Source organism: Notechis scutatus, chromosome 2 (genome assembly GCF_049901735.1).
Source record: "Notechis scutatus isolate UNSWTSFEM ecotype Mainland chromosome 2, rNotScu1.2, whole genome shotgun sequence".
Lineage (NCBI taxonomy): Eukaryota > Metazoa > Chordata > Lepidosauria > Squamata > Elapidae > Notechis > Notechis scutatus.
The window spans coordinates 186608414-186635589 of NC_142010.1; the positions used below are offsets into that span (position 1 = coordinate 186608414).

General features: G+C 39.8%; 1 protein-coding gene across 1 annotated transcript in view; it reads right to left on the minus strand.

The window, feature by feature from the left end:
* TEK (TEK receptor tyrosine kinase) overlaps positions 1-27176 on the minus strand; it is a 62694-nt gene that overhangs the window by 27535 nt on the left and 7983 nt on the right. Inside the window, exons 2-11 of the mRNA XM_026672282.2 lie at positions 23970-24281; positions 19426-19536; positions 15440-15589; positions 12960-13091; positions 11928-12068; positions 10552-10683; positions 6351-6505; positions 5655-5808; positions 4507-4662; positions 2076-2210 (exon numbers count right to left, since the gene is read on the minus strand). Of these exons, the coding sequence (XP_026528067.2) occupies positions 2076-2210; positions 4507-4662; positions 5655-5808; positions 6351-6505; positions 10552-10683; positions 11928-12068; positions 12960-13091; positions 15440-15589; positions 19426-19536; positions 23970-24281 (1578 nt within the window). The remainder of the gene's footprint in view (positions 1-2075; positions 2211-4506; positions 4663-5654; positions 5809-6350; positions 6506-10551; positions 10684-11927; positions 12069-12959; positions 13092-15439; positions 15590-19425; positions 19537-23969; positions 24282-27176) is intronic.

A 27176-nucleotide genomic window follows, 5' to 3' on the forward strand; every position in this document is an offset into this window, starting at 1 on the left:
CACAGCTGACTGTCAGAACAGCTGATTGTTGGGAGGAAAAAAAAGAAATACAGGGTTGGCCAAACCGGTGACTGTTTTTTACTACTGGTTCAGCCAAACAGCAGCATTTTTTACTACCAGGTCGGGTGAACCGTACCGAATCGGTAGAATACCACCACTGTTCAGCTCGATCTTCTGTCCTCATCCTGGGGTTCCCAAGAAGAGGGGAAACAAAAGGAGATCAGAGTACCTAAGTTGTGTTCTCAGAGATACTAAGATCTCTCTCAACATTTTACTCATGTGATTTCAGTGACTGGCAATATTAGACATTACACTGAACAATCACTTAAGGATCACTGTTCTTAACAATTGGATTTCAGTGGCTCATCAGTAGTAACTTGGTTCTTTATGGTATTTGCAATAGGAAACGGGATACTAAGTGCAAAACGTTAATCTCTCTTACCTACAAGTAGGTGGAGGAGAGATGGGCAGCAAAGGGTATGTGAGGAAGGCAAAAAAAAAGGCATATCTGCTAGAATTTAGCATGTCTGCGAGAGATACTATGGACTAGGGCAGGGGTGTCAAACTTAATCTCACTGAGGGCTGGATCAGGGTTGTGTTTGATCTCAGGGGGCTGGGGTAGATGTGACCAGGGTGGGCATGGCCAGCATGATGTCACTGTGTCAGGAGCACCTGTGGTGGCCTGAGTGCTCTGCCAGCAAAAACAGGCTCCCGTGCTCAGTTTTCAGTTGTGATGGCCTCCTGCAACCTTCTGCCAGCAAAAACGGAGCTCCATTTATACTGGCAGAGGTACTATGGGTTGGACCTTTGCTATTTCAAGGGCAGCCCTGGGGGCCAGTTCTAAGCTCCCCACAGGCCAGATCTGGCCCCTGGGCCTTGAGTTTGACACCCCTGGACTAGTGAGTCTCAACTTTGTTGACTTTAAGATATGTGATCTTCAACTTCTGGGAGTTCATGTATGTTAAAGTCACCAAGGTTGAGAAACAAAGCTAAGGACTCTACGAAAGTCATGCTGAGATGCTGAAGGAAACACATAATGAGAAACAGGAGTCTATGGGAGTAAATGTTTTGAAACTTCATTTATTCTCAGCCTGAAATAGTCTTTACATCTCACAAACATCAATAGTCTTTAGTAACTAGTCTTGTATCCAAGACTGGTAGTGGAAATTTTGAGTAGTTTGGAGAACCGGCAAATACCATCTCTGACTGGCCCTGCCCCCATCTATTCTCTGCCTCCCGAGTCCCAGCTGATCAGCTGGGTCTTCTTTTATTGCCCTGCACAGGAGAAAGGAGCTGGAAAGCAGGTTAGTGGGGTGGGGAAGGAATGGGGATTTTGCAGTAACCTTCCACCAGGAGTGAGGAGGGAGTGGAGATTTTGCAGCAACGCCCACCAAGCCATGCCCACCAAGCCACTCCATACCCATTAAGCCACATCCACAGAACTGGTAGTAAACATTTTTGAATCCCACCACTGTAGTAATGTGTGTGTGTGTGTGTGTGTGTGTGTGTGTGTGTGTGTGTATTTATTTTCTTAAGTTTTCGTGGGTATTTATATGTATGGTATTCAGCTTTGTTCAGGTATTTTCCTACATCATTATAGTTGTGCTTTTAAAGTTGTAGCAACGTTTCGGCAGAATCTCATCTACTATCATCAGGCTTCTGCACTATATAGAAGCCTGATGATGGCAGATGAGATTCTACCGAAACGTTGCTACAACTTTAAAAGCACAACTATGACGTGGGAAAATACCCGAACAAAGCTGAATATGATAGATAGATGATAGATAGATAGATAGATAGATAGATAGAGATAGAGAGATAGAGATAGAGATATATAGATATAGATATAGATATAGATATAGATATAGATATATAGATATAGATATAGATATAGATGATATAGATATAGATATAGATATAGATGGAGGGAGGGAGGGAGAGAGAGAGAGAGAGAAAGAAAGATAAAACTCTCTCTCTCTGTGTGTGTGTGTGTGTGTGTGTGTGTGTGTGTGTGTGTCCAAAGCACCTACTGGCTGACAAATATCCCTTTTACAGAAGTCCAAAAATTTGCATACCAACAGCAGCTGTAACAAAGTTGGTTGTTGGACCAGGGTGTCCTGCTCCCCCCTCTCCTCTGCGAGCGAGACGAACACATACATAGTACAGCGTTTTTGGTTCTAGATTGTTTAGTCGCCAGATGTCTGCTGTGACTGAGTTCCAAAGGGGAAAAAAATAAATAAAAATAGCAAAATAGTAAGGAAAGATTCAGATGTAGATAAACACATTTATTTTGTTCTATTGTCATTTGGTCAAATACATTTTTCTCTGTGAAATAATGAAGGAAACAGTGCCATCTATGCATGCAAACAGAACTGGGATAAGAGTGTGCTGTGCATCACAAACATCATCCTTTGTCACCCCAAGAAGCTTTCTGAAATGTAGCCAAATTGGTTGACCTATGGTAAAATTTTATCTTTCAATTTGGGTGACCCAGTATTAAAGCCGAGGGAAGAACTTGAATCAGAAGATTATGTTTTGCCATTGGTTTACTTATCAGCAACTGAAAGAAAGATTTAAACTGGATAAAAAGTGCTATGGATGTGACTTTGTTAAAAATGAACGAGAAATTTTATTATGTGGAAACAATGAACATATTATTGCTGAGATCTATAAAATGTTATTGAAATTGAATTTGGAAAATGAATATGTAAAACATTGTAAGATTCAGTGGTCAAGGAATTTTGGATATAATGTGATGCTTGAACAATGGGAAAATATGTGGACGAAAGGTTTAAAATGTACATTAAATTATAATCTACAAGAAAATTTCTATAAGATGATGCATCGTTGGTATTTCACATCAAATAAGTTATCTAAGATGTATAAAGGTATGTCAAATGAATGTTGGAAGTGTAAAAGCAAAGAAAGGACTTTTTACCATCTATGGTGGACATGTGATAAAGCAAACAAATTTTGGAATATGATTCATATTTTAATGCAGAAAAATTTGAAGGTGGAGATAAAGATGAAACTAGAACTTTTCCTCTTGAGTCTAATGGAAAAAGACGTGGAGAAAAAATTGGAACTTTATTACAATATACTGCATGTTGACAGCAGCAAGACTATTGTATGCACAAAAATGGAAGGACAGTTCAATTCCTAACAAGGACAAATGGCTGCAGAAGTTGGTGGAGTTGGCTGAAATGGCAAAATCGACTGTTTTGATTATGAAAAGAATATAAGTACTTTTATTTCCACATGGAGATTGCTTTTGAACTTTGTGCTTGAAGTGGAAAAGAATGAAACTTTGGTTTTGGGTTTTGCTGATTAGATTGATAGATCTTTATAGAAATGGCTTGTTCATATTATTATGAAAAAACAGAAAGTTGTGATTTGATGTTAATGCCTTATTTTATTACAACAGAGAGAGTTGGAAGTCAATGTTTCTTTTTCTTTTTCTTTTACCCTCCTTCACTTGTCTTCCCCCTTTAAGAAAACCAGTTTCCTAGGGTTAGACATTAAGATCCTAAGGTTGTTTTGAAATCAAAACCAGAAGTTTTAAAATTACTTGAAAGTACAGGGATAGATGAAAAATGAAGGATGAATATTTGAGCTTGTTGTTCACCACCACTCATGTCAATTGTGGGCAACTATGTTGTCCTACTGCATAGAAACCATACAAGAATATCCAGCTTGTTCCTTTATTTCCAGAACAAAGTGCTTCGATATGTGGCATAGTATGTACTATCTGAAATCCTATATAGAAGCAATGCTAGGTCATTCATTAAACCATCCATCCTCTATTTTAGAGAGTCCCATGAAAAATAGGATACACACACACATTGCCTAATCTCTATTGAGTATTTCAGCCTCAGATGTGAGTAGGAGTTGCTAGACAAATGAACCCAAGAAGAAATAACTAATCTGGAGCATAAAATTACTATGCATTTCATTGTTAAGGTGTTAAAGTGTTTTTAACATGTAATCAATCTTAAAATAAATATAGTATAATGAAACTCCCTATCCCTAGCCTGGGAAATGAATATCAGTATGATATTGACAAATACCAGAAGTAACGCTGCTGGATAATACTGTATTTATTTTTAGTTCACCAACCTGGGAATTAAACAGGGCCAATTCTATGGGTTTACCTGAATTGTGAACCTATATCAGCTGTATGTCACTATAGCCATCATAGTTTTCCCCCAATTGTCTTGAAAACTGTAATAGTTGAAGTGCTGAAAAGTCACTGCTAAAGCAATTCCTTCATTCCTTCATTCATTCCTTCGTTCATTCCTTCCTTCCTTCGTTCCTTCCTTCCTTCCTTCATTCATTCATTCATTCATTCATTCTACCAGTTTTTATGCTGGCTTCTAGGCAGCTTATGGGGTTACAGTTTCAAGAATCCTGGAAGCAGAGAACAAGCGCAACATAGATATGATATGACTTGCTGAGAAAGTGGAATGTTTTCGGAGAGCCATTTTGAGTGATTTGTTTGACTCTTACCTTGCTCTGACATCCATTGAGAGTTGGCACGTTGGTACAGAATCTGAGTAGATACAATTGGTCCATCCCCCAAATACGATCCAGCATTTGTTGCAATAATGAGAAAATTATGGCCTCTTTCTATCAATGTTGGAACATTCTGAGGCACAGGAGGAACTGGTCAAAAAGGTGAATAATAACACATCTATTAGAAAAGTCTTTTTTGGATGAAAAAAGAAAACCAATAGAAATGAGTTTTGTCTGTCTGTAGAATTAAAGCTGAGGCAGAGGCGGTAGTCAGTAGGTTCTGACCAGTTCTGGAGAATCGGTAGTGGAAATTTTAAGTGGTTTGGAGAACCGGCAAATCCCACCTCTGACTGGAGATTTTACAGTATCCTTCCCCTGCCACGCCTATCAAGCCACACCCACAGAACCAATAGTAAAAAAAAATTGAATCCCACCACTGGACTGAGGGATTGATTGTTAAAGACAATTGAATGACATATCTAGCTTATTGCCTTGTCTTTGTGGAGGGGATCTGCAAACTAAATTTGAACCACAACAGCCCAGGGCATCAAGCTACTGATATTTATTTTTATTTTATTTATTTGATTTGTCAATTGTTTACAAGATAATAAGTACAAGTGTATACATAGTTGTGAATATATGAAATGGGTACATATAAGAAAAATAATAGAATAAGAGAAACAATAGGACAGGGACGGTAGGCACGTTGGTGCGCTTATGCACGCCCCCTACAGACCTCTTAGGAAAGGGGTGAGGTCAATAGTAGACAGTCTAAGGTTAAAGTTTTTGGGGTTTGGGGAAGAGACTACAGAGTCGGGTAGAGTATTCCAGACATTGACCACTCTATTGCTGAAGTCGTATTTCCTGCAATCAAGTTTGGTGCGGTTTACTTTGAGTTTGTATCTGTTGTGTGCTCTTGTGTTGTTATGGTTAAAGCTGAAGTATTCATTGACAGGTAGGACATTGCAATGTATGATTTTATATACCATGCTTAAGTCGGACCGAAGACGGCGTAATTCAAGGTTTTCTAGTTTTAGATATTACCTGACAGTTACTGAATTCACTTGAATCAAAATGCACTGAGGCTGCTATGATGACACTGGAATCTGGATGAGAAATAATGGCAGAAATTTCTCATTTACCTTTAACTGCAACTTGAAAAGTTTTTTCGGCCATGCCAACTCTTGTCTCGGCCACATAGACCCATGTTCCAGAATCAGTAGGCTGAACACTTTTAATAAGAAATGCAGCTTCTAAAGCTTCTGACATGTTGCTTTTTTTGGTCAACGTGACAGGCTAGGCAACAAAATAAATAAATAAATTAGATGTCTACCACAATTAAAAAAATAGTCTGTTTTTAACAGTGTTTTTTGCTTTCCTTTTTTTAACAAAGCAGAAAAATCAACATTCAGGTAAAATTTCACTATTGATGAAATATTGACACCGATCTTTTATGGGAGGGAGGGAGAGAGGAAGAGGGCAATGAAAATTATACACTGATTTGATGTTTCAGGTTAAAAAGGTCACTGTAATATTAACTGAGAATGTTTTAATATCTAAAATGGATCTTGAATATTTGATGAAACAATGCTAAAAGTGTTTGCCTTCATAGTACCATCATGCTTCCTGTTTTATTGCTGAGATTTTAACTGCTTTATTATTTGCTTTAGTATATAACCCCAGCCCAGAAGATGGGTTCTTGAAACTTAAGGCTTACAGCAAGTACAAATGGGAAGGAGCAAAAAAATAAGGCAAAACAGATTCAGTGAATAAGTACCGTACAACTATCTCCATTAACTTATCCTTCCTACAAAAGCATAAGATGATGAGGAACTTACTAGATGGATGGCTCCGTCTTTTTTAATTAATTTAATGTCTTCCTTTGTAGGGGGTGGTTTGCCGGTAATTGTGCAGGTCGACCTGAACTCTGAGCCAGCATTGAGTTCAATTTCATCAAGCAAGGCTTCTATCTTGGGAGATTCATCCGCTGTACCTGCATATGTAATGAACCATATTTGTTTATCATTTAATTAACCCAGATTAAATCAATGAACACTTTAATTAGTCAGCAGCTCCACTAGATATACATCTTCAACCAAACTTGAAGATGAGTCTTGCTCTTCCTAGACCAGCATCTTAACCACCACACAGGGAATTGCACAGCAGGTGTCCATAGGGAGTCAGAGACGCTGACAGGAACTTGTAGTTTTGGGTAAACAGATATATTTCACATCTATATATACAGCAAACAAGATAGTCAGGCAAACAGGAACATCATGAAGTAAATCACAGAGCACACAGGGCACAAAGAAGAACAAGGTTGGGGGGAAAGGAATATATCTATATGAGAGAAAGAGAGTGTATGTGTATATAGCAGTTTGATTTGCTGACTTGTAGCTTCTGATCAGAGTCACATCAACAGATGTCTATCTGCTTGGCCTTTAAGAGTTTGAAAGTTGGAGCTTTCTTCATTTATTTAGCATATGGTAAAAGATGAAGATAAAGATACTCCTCAACTTATAACCACAATTGTGATCATGGTGATGGCTGCAAGTATTGTGCTTGCCATTGGAAAGAAAAAGAGATTCCAACCGTTGAAGAATGGATTTTGAAATTGACTGAATTAGCAGAGATGGCGAAATTAATTGCCCTGAATAGAGATAATGGACTAGACACAGTGGTGAGATTCAGCCGGTTCTCACCGCCACCCCCGCTATCAAAATGGATCCTAGGCACTGCGCTGCAATGGAGAAACGGGAAATGGAGCGGCCGGCGCGAAGGAAGAAGGCCACTTTCCCTGTTTCTTCTTCCTGCTCCTCCTCCTTCCCTCATGCCAACTGCTCTGTTTCCCATTTCTCCATTGCAGCACAGCGCCTGGGATCCACTTTAATAGCAGGGGGCAGGTATATTTTAACAACCAGTCTCCCAGGGTCAGGTTGGCCATCGTGGGAGGCTCATCCCACATTTGCGGCGGAGCTGGAGGACAGAGATGGGTCACGCCTCCCACAATGACCAATCTGACCCTGACCAAACCAGTTTGTTACATTATTTGAATCCCACCACTGACTAGACAGTTTGATAAGAGACTGGAAACCGTTTGTGGACTTTTTACGTGCTAAATAACAGATGATTAACAGAGGGATTTGAAGATTAGTGTAATGTTTACCTTAACCTGTTGACTGCTTTTTCATATATATATATATATATATATATATATATATATATATATATATATATATATGTATGTATGTATGTATGTATGTATATGTATATGTATATTGTATATTGTATATTGTATATTGTATATTGTATATTGTGTGTGTGTGTGTTATATATATATATATATATATATATATATATATATATATATATATATATATATATATATATATATTCTTAAGTTTTCGGTACTTACATGTATGGCATTCAGCTTTGTTCGGGTATTTTCCCACGTCATAGTAGTGGTGCTTTTAAAGTTGTAGCAACGTTTCAGCAGAATCTCATCTGCCATCATCAGGCTTTTGTATAGTGTATGTATATATGTATGTGTGTGTGTGTGTGTGTGTGTGTATATATATATATATATATATATATATATATATATATATATATATATATATATATATATATGCATCTATCTATCTATCTATCTATCTATCTATCTATCTATCTATGCATGTATCTATGTATGTATCTATGTATATAGTTGTTAAGGAAATCTGCCTTCCCCCATTGGCTTTGCTTGTTGGAAGTCAGCAGGGAAGGTAACATAGAATGATCACATGACTCCAGAACAATGCAACTGTTGAGAATACCTACTGGTGGCCAAGCACCGGAATTTTGATCACATGACCAAGGGGATGTTGTGCCGATTTATGAATGGTTGTAAATCGAGGGTTACCTACACTTCAGATAAAATCTTTGTGATCAGTATACTTTAAATTCTGGGAAGGCTGTCATATGATATGTTTGTTGTCATAGCTAAACATCCCAAGCAAATGGAAGAAATAATTATGGGATTCACGTAATTGTTTGGCAGTCATATAAGAAACAGACAGTGAAAGATGTGCACAGGTTTAATCATTTCTCTTTCCTTTCTCTTTTTAATTTAACTAATGATCAGATTTAGTGAGATGGCAGTTATACAATTATTGAACGGCTGCAATCATCATCTTAAAAAAATGTAAATAGGAAAAGCATAATTACTTCCAATCAGAGTCAGACTGGCCTCCTACCAATCTACTTGTCAGTGATAATCCTACATGTTAAATTTATCCTGGTTCTTAAACTGGGGGTTTCAATGTTTCATTTAACCTATCATTGAGCTTTTGAAAGTGATAATGAAACAATGGCATTCCCAATTTAAGAACCAAGTTAAATTTAATTGAGTGATAAAATTCATAACCTCCATTCATGTATATGCATACCCATGAACATTGGTGTATATCATATATTGCAACAGTTGGCCCCAATGTTGGTTTAATCTCTATGGCCTGAACTTGATGAATGATACATAAATGGATTTAGGCTCTTATTTTGCTTTTGTTGCAGCAAATTATGATAGTGCATAGCCAATTTTGTCTGATTTTGAAGAAGCTTAGCAGGCTTGGATTTAAACAGTTCTTGGTTAGTGAATTCAGGAAATCCCGGGATTGTAGATTAGATTGGGAAGTTGCAAAAGCTTTGTGGAAGAAGCACCATGCTAGAAGCCAGGAGACAGTGTTTTTAGTCCTTTTCTTAGGCATGAAAGCCTGCTGATGACTTTGGGCCAGTCACTCTTTCTCAGCCCAACTCACCTCACAAGATTATTGTTGTGGGGAAATTAATAGGGAGGAAGGAGTAATAGGTATATTTGCTGTCTTAAGTTATTTATATATATAAAAAATTAAAGTCAGGATTTTTAAAAAAAATCTAAAATAATTATTCCCTTTAAAACAGTCCAACTTTTTGGACCAGTGGATTGCCAGGTGGGGGGAAGGGAGAAGGGATGGCTCTATGTGACCGGCTGGCAAGCATGCACATGCAGCTCCATTTGCATGAGCGGTGTGCATGTGAGTCTGCCACTCCCTTAAACAGAGTGTGCTCACCCACTGCTCACACAAATGAGAATGCACATGCAGTGCATGTGCTTACCGGCTGTTTCCGCGGCCCTGTTGCAGGTTGAGGACCAGTGCTTTAAAATATGGGTGTCCAACATTTTGGCTAGATTGGACCTCATTGAGTGAAGAGGAATTGTCTTGGGCCACATATAAAATTTATAATATAGTTAATGCATATAAACCACATAATAATGTTAAACGTTTATAGTCCTGTGAGGCTGAATTTTTAGTTGCCCAGTGTTGCGTGCAGCCTTCAAGACACAAGCTGAACACACCTATTCTAAAACAACATGGACAGGTCTAAGTGGCTTTATGTATCAAGCATAGCTCAAAGGACTGGTGTTAATATTATTTTAAAACTTTCTTGAATATTTTGCTCCAATATTTTAAATAAAGTACTATATATCAATTGAATGTATCAAGGCAATTGTCATTTTTATGAAAATTATCATAGTTACAAAACATTCTTACTGCTCAATTTAAAATCCAACAGCTTCTAGTTACTAAGGTAGCTGTACCCTATACTGTAATACTTTTCTACCAGAATGTTACAGAATATATTCTTGCGGTTTTTAAAAAAATTAATAACAGAAGCTATGAGTATGAATTGGAAAGCAATATGCAGCATCATGTAAAGCAATGCTAACAATGTCCTGCTTCCTGGGATGTGTACGTTGGTGGGAAGACTGTATTTTCTCTTTCAGAAAAAATGAGGATATAAAAACTGTTTTTGAGAGGAGGAATTGCTTGCTTTAGTTAAAAAAAAATCCCTGGAACTGCTGGATTCATGAATCCTCCATAAATTGTTTAATGTAGTTCTCTGTCATGTTGATTTTGTCTTCGAATGCAAGCGATGGCTGGATTCCCTTGGCATCTTTGGTGCCCAAATTACGCAAAACATGAAAACGGGTGTGGTATTACAGGGTTACCTTTGCTTTACCTTCTTTTTCACATTGCAGACCATGCCACCCAAACTGGCAGATGCAGCCCTTAAAGCTGTCACATGATCCTCGATTGCTGCAGTGGTTACACTTCAATTTACAATCTGGCCCATAAAAGTCAGGCTCGCAACCTGCCAAAATGAACAGTACCAGTGAGCTCTTAGGTTGCACACATAGCAAACTGCCTGAATATCATTATTCCACAGATCACCAAGCTTTCCGACCATGCAATATTTGACTGACATCGGACTCTCTCACATTGGTAGGTAGTTAATGAAGTCTAGACCCCAGCAGAGTATATTCCAAAGGGTGTGTTTTGCCCTTGGAGTTCATATATTTTTCAGCAAAACTGAACTTTACAGCTTGCTAAATGTTGCACTCTTCCCATATATATCTAGCCCTTGTTTAAATGACTGTTTCCGGTTACAACAGGTGTGTCAAACTTGCGGCCTGCGGGCCAGATGTGTCACGTGCTAGCCACGCCCGATTTAGCAAAGGGTAAAAAAAGTCACGATATGTCACGTGACAATGACACGATGACACAAGTTTGACACCCCGGGTTACAACAACGATGAAAAAAATAACTTTGTGATCAACCGTCACATTTTCAACCTTTACAAATCTGTACAGCAAAGGAAAACTGAAGAAAGATCATTGTCAGGATTCTGGGAATTACCCCCATTGAAATCATGAGTCTCAAGCCAAACTTCCAGAACTTCAAAAGGATTTATTGGGAGTTAAAATGTCCAGCACTGCCTGGGTGTAGCTGACTCTGAGACATAATTCATTGTCACCCTTGACCCTGGTTTTCCCCTATCCCCTGGGTGTATCATAATTCATATTCTCCAGTGGGACACATCTATAGCCAAGAGTCACCAATCATACTCTCCAGTTAGAATTTTGTGCAGCAGAAACTTCAATCACCTGGTTAGTATCTTTGAAAACTATTTATGAAATGCACTTTCGGTTTGCAAGCTGCCACACTGCTCCCCCCTCCCTTTCTGTTGGCAACTCTAAAAAGACCATAGAAATATTATATGAGTTGACAATTTCAGTTAGCAACCACTTCACTTAACAACCAATTTACCAGTCCCAGTTGCAGTCATTAAATGAGGATTATCTGTATATCATTTTTTTCATGCGTATATTGGCTGAAAAATATGTATTGGCTTCCTTAAGGCACTTGTGCAACATTCAAGCAAGAGGCTGACTAGATTATATGAGTTTAATCCATTGACTGAAATAAAAATAACCTACCCACTGTACTTATTTTTCTAGAATTAAAATATATTCTTAGCAAAGCTGATTTATCCCTTGCTCCCTCCACAAACACATATATTGTCCTACACAGTTAATTTTTATATTTCATTTTTACCTTCATCACACAGGAGTCCCTTCCATCCAGAGGCACACGAACATCCATATGGATCAGGCAAGCAGAACACTAAAGATTTGCATCCTGATTTTTCTTTGCATTTTTCCTGGCATGCCTTCCCAAATGTGTTTTCTCCACAAGCTTTTTATTTTGTTGTTAAAAAAAAAAAGGACAAAGTTACGAACATATTTAAAGTGAGGTGAAATAATATTTCTTGAATGCCTGGAAATTGTGATAAGGAAATTTTATTTTCAACATGTAAAAAAAGCAGGTCTAACAAAAACAGAATCCTCCAGAAAGAAAGCCTGCTGATAACAATCACCTGATGGACTCAAAGCTCAGGAAAGAAGGACAGAATCTCAGCCTGAATTGGTTGATTTTTTTTGCCCAGGTTTTAAATATTCACTCAACAAAGCTCTTTTTTTCTGTCTGACACACAGACAAGTAACTTCTAGCTGGGAGCTCATTTTTTACTTTACCTTGGAAGTTAACGGCCATAGTAAATAAAGTACAATTACTAGACATCCCTGCTTAGATCATACATTAAACTTTTATGTCTCCAAGTGCTGGGAAACTAAACTTTATTTATGTACTTGGTCACAACTGCCCAGACTTGGGCAGTTGATAAATGATATGATGGTGGATAGATTGAGAAATTGAGAGAGAGAGAAAAGGAAGGAAGGAAGGAAGGAAGGAAGGAAGGAAGGAAGGAAGGAAGGAAGGAAGGAAGGAAGGAAGGAAGGAAAGAAAGAAAGAAAGAGAAAGAAAAAGGAAGAAGGAAAGAAATTCAGTATAACTCCTCCTTAAAAGCAAGGAAACCTTTATAGGATTGAGCTGTCCTAAATTCTACTATGAAGGGAGAGGGAATAATTTTTTGCTCTTCACCACCAGTATTTTTATAAATACTTTTTCTTTGATAGCTTCTAAATCACAAAATCTCAAATGTGTTTAATATATCTGATACATTGATCCCCTGTTTTAGGGGAAATCATTCATCGACACATGATCTTTTGTTTTGTTTTTTTCTTTTACCTTTCTCACATGTTTTTCCCATAAAGCCAGGTGGGCAAATGCATTCTCCAGTATCTTCATGACAGATGCCATTATTCTTGCAGTCTCGACAAGGAAAAGAACAGTCAGGTCCCCATTTTTGAGCTTCACACCCTTTACATAAAAACATAAGAAGAGTTGGTAAGATAAATAGTGAAAAGGATCTCAGATAGAATAGGGTTGGGTTTGTAAAACTTCACTGGAGCATCTCTGAGTCAAGGGGAGTACAGCATAGGGGAATGAACAGCCTTTCTTATTTGTGTCATCTTAGAAGAAATCTCTCGAGAAAGAATGGTTTTTCTCTCTCTTTGAAAGAATTTTTGCTCCCTCTTTCCCTGTTTCCTCTCCTTTTCTTTCCCTCCCTCCAGAAGAGACTACAGGAAAAGTACAGATGAGCAACGGTCGAACTGTATTCCTCATAGAGGGCCAGTAAAATACGATGGCCAATAAAACTAAAAGAATGTAGCCATGAAATCACCAGGACTAGAGTTGGACTCCAAGGAGTCTATCTTGACAGGATTTTTGACAATGGGCTGATAGTCACACGTCAGCCTTCATCATTCGTCCCTGGGAGCAAAATGATAAAACACTACAAGATTGTTACAGTCCCCCAAAAATGCCTTCCAATGGACCTAGCTCATAAGACATGCTGGCAACTGAAAGACTAACAACAATCAAGATTAAAGTACAAAAACAGGAAGCCAAATACAGGGGATGGCAAACATTTGGAAGAACATAGTGTATGCTATCTCAATGAATTCATTTAGCCCAGTCAGTCACTGCTGGGTGTGGTCTTCAAAACACAATTTTCATAACTCAGATTGCATAATTCTGTAATTTCCTCTTAACCGCTACATCAAGAAATTTGCTGTGTGTACCAGACCTGAATTACCCAGAATACCATACCTGCAAGGGTGGCCTGAAACCTACTGCCCCACTTCACTCCTGTATCTCTTAATTGTGCAATAAAACTTATTAAGTTTCTTTTGGGTAATCAAGTTTGACCGAATAGACCAAGGCTGAGTTTGCTGGCAGCAAAGTCCACACATCCGATTTATGTTGATGTTGGATGGACAAACTACCCTCATCAAAATATCACTTTTCAGAAGTTCTTCCGAAGCTTCACCTATTAATATTCAGCTTAAGGAAGCTCCAGGATTCCAACTAAGAAGACAGCTTTGAGTGTCAACAGTGGAGCTGCAGGGTTGGCTGTTTCTCACTGACAGGAAGATTTGCCTTCCAGCTTCCTAGCTGTCCTTCTTCTCCACCAAAAACAAGGCATTGTGTAGCAACTTGCTGCATTTCAGATGTGCAACACTATTTTCTTCCCACAAAAATCAAATGCAACGAAGGAAACATGAGAAGTCAAGCACTGATTAGATGGCAATTTTTGCAGAACCCCCCCCCCCATTAGTTGGAAGGGACACTGTTAGGTTTGCCGGGTAGTACAGGTAATCCTTGATTTATGACTAATTGCATTTAAAGTTACAACAGACAGACTCCAACTGTATTCAAAATTCCAACAGTCCCTCTCTTGGCCATGCTCACCAGACATGCTCAGCAACCTGCTTGCATTTATGGCCATTTGGAGCATCCTGCAGTCATGTGACTGCAACTAATGACTCTCTTTTTGCCAGAAACTAGTGTTTATTTCTCATTTCCAGCAAAAAAATACCTATTACAGACAATGGGTTTGCTTAACAACTGCCGATTTGCCTAAGAACTCCTGCAAAACATGTCATAAAATTAGGTCTGTCGTGGGATGGATCCACTTAATGACCAGTATGACTTACAGTCGTAATTCTGGGCTCAATTATGGTAATAAATTAAGGATCATCTATATTGGACCTTTTGAGAATGGCAAAAATGAGGATGTTGGGTAGCCTGAAAATACTTCTGAGGGTTTGGTGAGTAAAATCTGTGGGTGAGTAGAAATAGCCTCAGCTGAAAATGAATAAAACTGCAAATTAACTGGTTCACACTTTGGAGATCAGATTTAAACTAGACATTTTTGTTTTGGGGGGAAAATCTTGCAATGTCTCTTTCTTTAGCTATACCAGACCTTCACTGAAATTTTCTTCTATAAACATCTTCAGAGCTAAACTGCAAAAAGCCAGCTGTGCAAGAAATAGCCTGCTCAAGACCTCGAAAAATGATAAGAGTGAGATATGGAGAACCAGTTTGCAGCTGTCAGGTGGCCTGGCACCGTGATCCAAATTAGGAGCGTGTTTTAGATTGCATCTTATGATGTATTTTCTTCCAAATGAAACTGACCAGCTTAAGCATGCTTTTTAAGTTTTTTTTTTTTTAAAGTTGGCAGTGTTTCAGCTTGCTTGTAGCAGAAGATCCCCAGAGGCAGATAATATCTCTACCCATGACTCAGTGTTCAAAGAACATCCTATGAGTAAAGGCCAAAGGATTCTTGTTTTAGCTTTCTGTTTAAGGAATTGATCAACTCTTACTTCGTACAATCAGTCGAGTGTAGGCTGAAGTGAAGTGGCTTCCTCCTATGTATCTTGCTGAGTAAACACCTGCATTATCAAGGTGAACTGAAGGCAAGGGTATTGTTAGCAGTTCTGGAACTCGCTTGAGGACGGAATATATAAAAGTACCTGCAATGGAGAGAAAAATCTAATTGAAGATGTGGATCAACCAATGAGAACAATATGCGATTTTCCATAGCATACATTCATCACTTGCCATCTGCAGTTTTACTAATATTTTGAATGGATGAAACAATGAGAGTGGATAAAATAGAACATTTGTGATTTTTCTTATTTCCTTTCACATGCAGATAGAGCAGCTGCTATATTTAATTGTTGTTATTGCTCAGATTAAAACACTCCTTGGGTTATGAACAGATCGGTTAAACTTTGAAGTACAAAATAAAACCCTTTTTCTTCTAATACGTGGGGAGAGGCAGTACCCAGTTATCCAGTCTCAGATTTCCAGATGTCATCTTAATCATTTTAATTGGTTACTATATCATTCTTCTGCCATGAAGATTATACGTTTTAATTTAGAATTACAATTCTTTATTGGCCAAGTGTGATTGGGCGCACACAAGGAATTTGTCTCCAGTGCATAAGCTCTCAGTGTGCAAACAAGCAACAAGTGATAATCAAAATCATAAAATACAACTACCATAAATCATAGATTCAACATTAATTTGACCCAATTGCTGCTTGTTTGATAGGATGTAGCTGGAATGGGATGTAAGGACATGTTGGCTTGTTTTAGATCAGTGTTCTGGTTCAACCTGGAATGTTGGTGAAGCTTATGAACCTCTTTTCTGAAAAATGCATCTAAATGCATAAAATGAAATACATAGATTATAAAACAAACTATTATTCTCAAATACAGTTATCAATGTATTAAAAATTACAATATGTATGTGCTTTTTATTAGCCATTAAATAAATAACAATACAATAGAGTATAATAATTTTTAGATAATAAGATATGTTGGAGTTAATAGTTTTGGTATCCAGAGGCCATAGGTTATTTTGTTGCCTACATACATTATGGAATGAAAACCTAAATTTCACTAGAGATTAGTGAATATAGAAGTTGTATTTTCTCCCCATCTGGTTTTATAGGCTCTCTGAACTCTATCTATGGTCTCCCAAATTCTCCCAAATTAAGAAACCCTGTTTTAGATAGATATTTGGCAAAGGTGTACAGTTGAGTGACTGCCTCTCCCTCCCCACAATATGTTCACAATAAGACTAATGAATTTGTGAGGTATGTACTCTCTCTGAAGAGGCCTGTCATCATCACAAAGGATTTATTTCCCCCCACTGCATCCCCATCTGTATGTAATAACGGTGATAAGTTTTCCCAAAGCACAGAAAAAACATTGCACGCTTCTAACTGGTTAGATACAGGATCGTTCTTGACTGACCATTGTAATGGAGCCTGCCCCTTATGTTTGCAAGCACTGACAGCCACTAATTGACACAGCCTTGCTTAATGACTCTCACCCTCTGTTCTCCCTGATGTGGTCATTAAACAAAACCATAGGTTGTTAAGCAGAAGAAGGTGTGCCTCAGGGGTGAGGGAAACCTTAGGGGCAGAGGTGGTATTCAGCAGGTTCTGACCAGTCCTGGAGAACCAGTAGCGGAAATTTTGAGTAGTTCTGAGAATGGGCAAAAACCACCTCTGACTGGCCCCACCCCCATCTCTTCTCTCCCTCCCGAGTCCCAGCTGATCTTGGCTGGGTCTTGTTTTGTTGCCCTGCACTAAAGAATGGAGCTGGAAAGCAGGCTAGTGGGGTGGGGAACGAATGGGATTTTGCAGTAACCTTCCCCTGCCACACTCACCAAGCCATGCCCACAGAACCGCTGTTTGGGAGGTCTAGTGCGGGCCCAGTCACAGGCCCAACTGTCTCTGGCCTCTGAAGGCTTCCCTCACCTCCCAAGGCATTCTGTGTCCTGCATCATGCCATTTAGGACTCCGGAAAACTTACCCTGCTTCTAACCAGGCCATTCAGCCACCCGAAGGAGCTGAAACCTGGACAGCAGGAGCCACTGCATTGTGAGGCTCAGTTTTTCTAGAGAGATTGCCTCAAGACAGCCACAATTTGTTCTACAACAGGCACTGTTCTTCGTGAGCCTCTAGGGCAGTGATGGCTAACCTTTTCAGCTTGGTGTGTCGAAAATCGGGAAAAAGTGTAGCCTTCCTCGGGTCGTGTGTCACTTCAAGAAATATCAATAATTTGGTTTATGACGGACTGGGCTGGGGTGATCACACAGGGCTGTGAAACTCGTCTCCCTGGTCTCAGGGCTGCAGGTGCAGGATGTGGGAATCGGAAGGCCACCTTACAGGGCTGTGAACCTCATGGATCTCCTTTCCTCCTGTAGCGTTCCTGAGGTAATGAAACTGACAAACCTCAGTTTATGGCGGTTAAAACTGGTTCTCTGCTGCAAAGAGCTTGCGGCAGCAGTGACACCACGCCTCCATGCAACAAGCAGGGAGCAGGGATTGGAGCAGAGCACAGGCAGCCTCTAAATGTGCAGGTTTTCCCCACACCAACAGGCGTGTCAGTCAAAGTGCCTCGGCGTGTCACGAGTGACACGCGTGTCATAGGTTAGCTATCACTGCTCTAGGGGGCTCCATTTTTTTTTAAAGGAGGCTCTTCAAACTCCATCCACAAATGGAGACTCCTACAGGTTCTTAACAATAATATAGGTAGTTACAACAGTTACAACAGTTCGTTTAGTGACCATTCAAAGTTCTGACAGCACTGAAAAATGTGACTTATGACCATTTTTCACAGTTACAACCTTTGCAGCATCCCCATGGTCATGTGATCAAAATTCAGATGCTTGGCAACTGGTTCATATTTATGACCGTTGCTGTGTCCCAAGGTCATGCAATCCCCCCCCCCTTTTTTTTTTTTGGACTTTCTCACAAGCAAAGTCAATGAGGGAGCCTGATTCACTTAACCACTAGGTTACTAACTTATCAACTGCAGTGAGTCATTTAACAACAGTTGGCGAGAAAGGTTGTAAAATGGGGCAAAACTCACTTAACAAATGTCTCACTCAACAACAGACATTTGGGGTTCAATGGTCATTGTAAGCTGAGGACTACCTGGTGTACCAGCTTGCACAATAGCATAAATGTCCCAAAGGTGCTTTTTCAGGAGGCAACTGGACTTCCTTGTTTTTTCTTGAAGACGTTTCCCTTCTTATCCAAGAAGCTTCTTCAGCTCTGACTGGATGGTGGGGAATGGAAGGATTTATATCCCTTGCAGACAGCTGGTCATTTGCATTCTTTTAGGGAGTTGTCGAGGCCATTTGAAAGTTTATCTGCATCCTCAAAAAAAACACACCAGAAAATCCAGTTGTTCCCTGAAAAAGCACCTTAGGGACAACCATGAGCTGGATGACTGAGAATCTTTACAGACTTTTAACAATGGAATGAGGTTGTCATGCAGTGGCCTCTGTAGGAAAGCTGCGCCTTGCATGGCATAGCACGGCATTGCATTGCATCACACTGCATGGTATCTCATTGCATCACATCGGCTGGGCACCTCTGCACAAAATAGAAAGGTAAGTTTGGGTGTTCTGGAGCTGGCTGAGGAGCAGGTTGGGTTTTTTCAAGTCCCTGGGTGGCTGGATGGGAATAAGGCCTTGCCCTACAAGCTCTTAACAGCTTCCTGTGCACCGATAGCTTCTGCTGCCCAGCTTTAGGTTACTGAATGGCTGAATTGGGATTAAGCCAAAGTCCTGTGTGGGGAAATAATTGTGTGTATGGGGAAATGGAACATCCCTGCGGTTGGTCGTAAGGGTGAATAACAGCAGGAACACTGCAATGGCTGTAACCAGGTCTTAAATAGTTTTGGGGGAGTCTGTCGTAACTGGAAATGGTCACTAAATGATCATCAGTAGTCGAGTATTACTTGCACAGTATTATCCAGAAAGGAAAGAAAAAAGCACAAATACCATTTTTGTAGATTACTGCATCTTCCTCGTTAAAAACCTTTCTGATGAAGGAAATGTTGACAACTTCACCCTTGTTTGCTGTAATGGTTAAGGCGACTGGTAGGAACGAAGCTAAAATAAAAATAAAACAAAATAGGTTATGGATCTGTTCTTTCTTAGTAAATCCTCCGGCATGGAAATTCAAATAATGACATACTGTAACGTGGGGAAAAACTGTATAACTCAATACCTGAATATATTCAGGATGGTTCATTCAGGAAAAAGAATGTCGTAACGTTCTGTTTGAAAATGATCCCCAAATGGGACAAAGGATTGCTACAAGCCAACCTTGCAAATTTTAGCTATAAATCTTTTCCCCAAATGAAGGTGGATATATCTGATCCACGATAATGTTGCAGGATCCAATCTGGGCCAGTCACTGGGACCAGAGGTTTAGTCTTCCAAGCTTTCGGACTCATGATGGAGCCCATTCTTACGGAACTTCTCTCTAGCAAAGTATGTGTAAATCTTTTTGATTGATTCTTTGTGGGTAACTTATGTATGTGGGTAAATGTTAAATAAATGCTTAACGTAGATATGCATATCACATATGGATACTTATTTCCAAAGAAGATCTTCTCTTCTCTTCTCTTCTCTTGGCTTTTTTGGGTCTCCCTCCCACTTGGGAGCCTTATTCCTTTTGTATCACTAGTTTAATTTATTCACCAGCTCTTCGCTTCACTGCATTGTTAGAAGGCAGAGGAATCCACATTCTTCCATGGGCTCCATTCCAATGTATTTTTAGTCTGTGGCCTATATTTGAGTAATTCATTTGTTTACAAATGGCTTGGATTCCTCATTCAGGAAAGAACAATAACCAGGCTTTGTAGCAAGGAGATTGCTTGACATCTTAAACTGGGAACCAAAGTTTGATGAGGGGTTTATGGAATTTCCCTGGATTTGGTTTTTCCAAACATAGACCACTGCCTTGTAGCTTGCACCATTCCATTTTCAAAAATAACTTGATAAATATTTATTGGGATGCTACTTGACTGGATTACCGTATTTGCCGGCGTATAAGATGACTTTTTTGCCCTGAAAAAGATGCCTCCAATTGGGGTCGTCTTATATGCCGGGTCGCCTATACGCCGGCAAATAGTAATTGGGAAGCACTGCGGCTGCCCGCAGCTGAGGCACTTTGCGCACCGTGGAAAGCGAATCCCGTGAAGCTGAAAGGAGCAGCCAGCGTTCTCCAGCTCCCAAGGAAGCGAGGCTCGCACCGCCCGAGCTCCGCTGAGGTATCCAGCTGGGGCTGTCAGGAGTTGTTACCGCTGGTGCGGCTTCGCGCTCCAGTCCGCGTTGCCTCGGGAAGAGAAAGGCAAAACCAGGAGCCGCTGTGCCATTGCAAGCGCTGCCGCGGCTCTTCCTTTTTGCCTTTCCTTCCCGAGGCAATGCGGACTGGAGCCGCGCTGAGCCGCGCTAGCGGTAACAACTCCTGACAGCCCCAGCCGGATACCTCAGCGGAGCCCGGGCGGTGCGAGCCTCGCTTTCCTTGGGAGCTGGGAGAAGGCTGGCTGCTCCTTTCAGCTTCACGGGATTCGTTTCCACGGTAGACAAAAGTGCCTAAAAAAAAAAAGTGCAAAAGTGGAAGGCGTGCGGAAGAGGGGGCGTATATAACAAACTATATTTTGAGTGGAAATGTTGGGGGTCGTCTTATACACCGGGTCGTCTTATACGCCGGCATATACGGTAATTATTTGCCCATTTTATCTAAACCTCAATCAATATATCCTCTATGAGCACTGGGGCCATTCTGACAAGGGGTTCTGAAGTTACAACCCAGAGATGGGATTCATCAGGTTCTGACCAGTTCTGGAGAACCAGTAGTGGAAATTTTGAGTAGTTTGGAGAACCGGCAAATAGCACCTCGGACTGGAGATTTTACAATATCCTTCCCTTGCCACGCCCACCAAGCCATGCCAACAGAACCGGTAATAAAAAATTTTTGAATCCCACTACAGTTACAAACCTCATTTGAAGGCCACCCACTTGGAAAAAGCTGACGTACTACAGAATTGTCCACTCTGACATAAAAGGATTATCCATCACAACCATTTTGAAGGAACTGAGAGGAAACTGAATCAGGGAACTTCTGGATGTTAAGTATTTATGGCATCATAGGACAGTAGTAATAGCACTTATATACTGCTTCATAGTGCTTTAAATGGTTTACAGAGTCAGCCTTTGGCCCCCAACAATCTGGGTCCTCATTTTACTGACCTCGGAAGGATGGACGGCTGAGTCAACCTTGAGCCAGTGAGAATCGAACTCTGGCAGTCAGTAGAATTAGCCTGCAATACTACATTCTAACCACTGCACCACCATGGCTCTTTAATACTGTATTGTTATACATACCGTAATACAGTATGTGTTAATATTTCTCATCATATATATAGAATCATAGGGCTGGAAAAGACCTTGGAGGTCTTCTAGCCCAACCTCCTGCCCAAGAAGTTCCATTGGTTAATATATTAAGTGGTGGAACATCTTGCCTGCTTACAATATATATTGTAAGTTTTCACTGTCGGGAAATTCATCATCATTTCATAAGGAGTCCTATTGCTGTACACTGCTCAGTAGCCTCAGTCCGGAGCTTCTGCAATAATAATTTTAAAAAAAAATCTCACCAGAAAAGGGAAATTGAACTGAGGCTCCCAGTTTGGCATTCTCCTAATAATCCCGAGAGAGATATTATCACTGAGAGTGATAAACCGGGAGTTCAATTTGATTTATAATCATCAGCTATGTCCCTTTCCATTGAAATGCAATGGGAATAACTGACAGTAGGATGCAGGAAAGCCAGCCTTTTATTACGGAGAATAACTGTGTGTAGCCCAGGACTCTTATTATAATTTATACAGTTAAAACTGAAGGATTAATACCGGATAGAATTTTAATCAAATATATTACATTTCTCACACAAATTTTGAAGTATACCAAGGAGTCAAACATCTATAAACACATTTCAAAATATAGTACAAACGGATATGCAACAAAATTCCAGAAATCGCTACAGGAAAGGGCGAGAGTTTTATGAGACTATTTTGGTCCCAGACAGTTAGATATTTAACTACACACACAGAATCCCTTGCAATGTTTTAACAAAGAAAGCCTTGATGTTTTGGATGATTAGAGAGAACCCTATTTTTAGAATTTTATTACCATAAACATAATATTTAATTCATAAGCCAACATGCAAACACCATATGAAAGAGCTTTGAAGCAACATTTTATTTATGTATTTATTTACTTATTTATATAACTTTTACATTTTAAATTTAAATGCTTAATCTAAAGCATGGGTTGCTGTTATATTTACTTCAGCGTACATTCCAAAGAAAGCAGTATTTTCATTGCGGGATTATCCATATCCAGTTAGCTAATCTTAAATTTCTATTTCCATTGAAATTGAGATTTAAGTGGTTTAGATTTGGATAATTTGAAAAATTATCTTGTTTTGTCTCACACTTCATTCTTCCCCATGATTGCATTAATGTGCTTTCTGCCTGTCCAGGAGTTAGCACAAAAGAATATCAGCAACAAGGCCAATCACTAAGTTTTATGTGCTGGGCCCTCTTAGATTTAATGCGACAGAGCTTTAAGATGGTGGAGTCCCTTATCATCACCTGGTGATAAAACAAGTATGATCACCAATTCTTCTCCTCAATGGAGGAGGCAATATTTACCAGATGACTAGACCCATAGGTGTAGCCATCTGTCAAAACCTGGTCTTGAGATGGCTGATCCATAGAAGCAGCAGAATGGGGATGTTACCCAGCAAAGGAGAAAAACACTGTTTCGCTTATTGGATAGTACTCACTTGAATCAAAAGAATCAAGAGAGGGAGAGAGAAGTAAGTGAGTCTCGAAGAATTGATGGCTAAAGAGGTATTCCCCATTCCACTGCCATTAGCAATGATGGCACAGTGGTTAGAATGCAATACTGCAAGCTACTTCTGCTGACTGCCAGCAGTTCGATTCTTACCAGTCCAAGATTGACTCAGCCTTCCATCCTTCTGACATTGGTAAAATGAGGACTCAGGTTGCTGGAGGCAATATGCTGGCTCTGTAAATTGCTTAGAGAGGGGTGGAAAGCACTGTGAAGCAGTATATAAATCTAAGTGTTATTGCTATTGCTATTCCCCCACCACTTTTCTTGTCAACTCTGACACTACCTGCAGATTGAGATAAACTTGACATCTTTTTTTTGTTGCCCAAAATACTAATTTATCTTGTAGCGCAAACTGTCCAGTTTGGAACTTGTGACAATTGTAAAGGATATTCATATCTGCACGTATGTCCTCCTATGGGACTCCCAGTTTTTATTATTTGTCTCCAATTACCAAAACCCTAAAGAGGATCTATCTGAATGGTCACAAAGAATCAACACTGGCTTGATGCCAACCAACCAATCAATTAATCAATTATCCAGTTACTAAAATCCATTTGCGAACATGTATTTGCAGTGGGACTTGGCACACCTTTGCTTATAATAGCACAAAGTACCTGTTCGTTGCATCTTCATCGTATATATAATTTTCGTGTTATCTTTGAATTTTCCTTCACAAAAGTATGCTCCAATGCTTTCCCCAGACTTTTCCCTTTGCCATATCACTTTTTTTGCTATCCCTCTCGTTTCATCCTCAGCCACCGCCAAGGGGTTTCGATTCTGGCTCATTAAGGCATCATAATCTCGCCCAATTTTAACAGAATCCAGGGCACACCATCGAGACGCAATACAAATTAGGGATGTCTCTGAATCAGCCACAGTAGGGAGTGAGTTGATCAATATCAAATCAAATGCTGTCTCTGCATTGCCTGCAACAAAAGGAAAAAAAAAACATTTGAAGATTCCATTTAATTTTACTTCCTTATGTTGGTCTTTTATCCTCCTCTTTCAGTGGACCCATAAAAAGCAAAGCAGAATTGGGCTTGGCCAGGATTTAGATGAAGAGTGCTTAGAAGTTCCAGAACTTCTAAGGCTGCAAAAGCCAACCTGCAAGTTGAAAATGGAGAACTACTTTTGTCGGGAAAAAAAAACCAAAACCCCACCCTACATGCACAAGTCCATGAAATAATCAGAAATCAAGTCAAGCAAATGTTTAATAGAGGGAGGAAAGTTCTGAATAAAAGCGTTCACATGATTCCAATGTTTTTGTTTTATTTTTTCACCTCACATTAAACCGAAGCCTAGAAATAGCAGAGTCCTGCAGACAGACCTGCCTTGTTCCTGATGGCAGTGCCATGATTCATGGAGGTTTAACCCACTGGAGGGTAATGCTTAGAAGAAGGAAGACAGCAAAGCTGAAGGAATCACCGTTGAGGCATTTCCAAATGGTTATACGTCTCAATAGATACAGTAAAGCAAGATGGGGAAGCGGATTTCAAATCCAGAGTTTTCTGCTAATTCATTGGCAAATAAATACTTTAACTCAGCAGTGGAGAAAGGCTGAAGGAGGTATCAAATTAGCAAGGAGCTAACTGAAATTGAATGAGGTTAGGTATAGAGAGCCTTGTGTTTTCTTTCTTTCTTCTGATAAACCAAATTTTATTCCTACAATTCTTCTCTTATCAATGATGATTAACCAATAATCATCATACTTAACAAACAGAAACTGGAGACATTAGACAAATGGCACAGGCTGATTAACATGACATGGAGAAAGTTTTGCTTAATTTTGAAATAATTAATGAAGCAATGTAGATACAATCTTTTTAAATATAATATTTTTGAGTCCTGGTCCCAACAAGATTGGGGTTTACTATAGATATTTAGTTGTGGGCTCTCACCCAAGGGTGGAGGCAGGTTTCTATGTCAATATTTTTGCCTTTAAAGCCTGAGGGAATTAATTACAGTGAAATAAATTTATAGTTGCTACTCCCACTGGCCCAAAGGCAGTCGCACATTGGCTAATCCCTATCAAGATAACTTGCATTGTCAAATAGAGAAGGAACATTTTCTGAGAAGAGCAGGCCAGGAATTACTATAAACACTTTAGACAGGATTGTCCACTGAACAAAAACCACATGTAAATGCTCTGGCTTCAGTTGTCATTCCTGAAGCCATTTCGGGCTGAAGTCATTTTGGAAGCACCTTCAGGGCTGCCAGAGCAAGACGGTTGGAGCTGTGGGAACATGAGGGGGGAGACAGAGATAGCTGTGGGTGTGTAGCCAAAACAACATTCTTTCCCATGGGAGCCAAGGACATTCTACCAGGTGATGGAGAGGCTTGGACCAAAGCCAGCCAGGATAGACCATGTGACAGACATGTGACCTGGAACTTTGGGGTTTTTGATTTGGGTCACCTTGGGTCCTTCAGAGTTCATTTGGGTTTTCCCCAAATGTGCCAATATGACATGCCTAATAAATCAATGCTTTGAGGAATATGCCTGCTTTGGAGTTTTGTTTCTGTTGGGGGTGTTTGCCGGAACCCTGACATCAATAATGATAGCCATTGAGGTGGTGGTGGTTGTTTTTTACACTAATGCCTTGTCATGTATAAATTATGGGTTGAATTCAGAACAAAGCACATTCGTAAACGTTTCTCATAAGCACTGGCTTCTGCTACAAGCTTCCATCTCCTCTTTCTTCCCTCAGAGTTATCTAGAAATGGTATCAATAGACTTGCTTGGGAATTTAAGATCTTATGGCCTTCTGATGCCTGGAATAATTCTGTGGAAAAAGATTTCCTTCACATCAATCTTCATTTGCGTCCTGCTCTCCTGGTGCTTTCCTTTTGCTAAGTAATTTTAGCATCAGAAGACCTCATGATAGTCATGATAATCAGAGGTGGTATTCAGCAGGTTCTGAACAGTTCTAGAGAACTAGTAGTGGAAATTTTGAGTAGTTCGGAGAACTGGCAAATACCACCTCTGACTGTACCTGCCCCCCATCTATTCTCTGTCTCCCGAGTCCCAGCTGGGTCTTCTTTTGTTGCCCTGCACGGGAGAACAGAGCTGGATAGCAGGTTAGTGGGATGGGGAGGGAATGGAGATTTTGCAGTATTTCTTATCAATGTCTCACTTTCTTTGTTAAGTGAGTTTTGCCCCATTTTATGACCTTCCTTGCCTCAGTTGTTAAATGAATCACTGCAATTGATAAGTTAGTAACCTGGTTGTTAAGCAAATCTGGCTTATCCATTGACTGTGCTTTTCAGAAGGGCGCAAAAGGGGATCATGTGACCTTGGGACACAGCAACGGTCATAAATGTGAACCAGCATCTGAATTTTGATCACACGGTCATGGGAATGCTGCAAAGGTCATAACTGCGAAAAACGATCGTAAGTCACTTTTTTCAGTGCCGTTATAACTTTGAATGGTCACTAAATGAACTGTTGTAAACCGAGGACTATCTGTACTGAAAGTGACTGGTTTAGCCTCCTTCAAGCAGCTAACTAATAGACCGCAGGTACACAAATGCTCTGTGCCTCTTACTTGTCAATTGATGTCGGCTTTACGTGACTGACGAGATGGGAAACACGACCAGATGAGCTAATTCTACTTTATTGTAAGGTTACCTTATACTTGCAAGTCTAAAAGGACAGGTAGTCTTTGACTTACAACTTGCGCTTAGCGACCGTTTGAAGTTACTGCTGACCCCCCCAAAAGCTATTTGTGACATAGTTTTGAAGAACCAGTCTCCCTGGTCCGCATTTTGAGAGCTCAACAATCAGCCCACATTTACGACTGTTTGTAGCACTCTGTACTCACAGG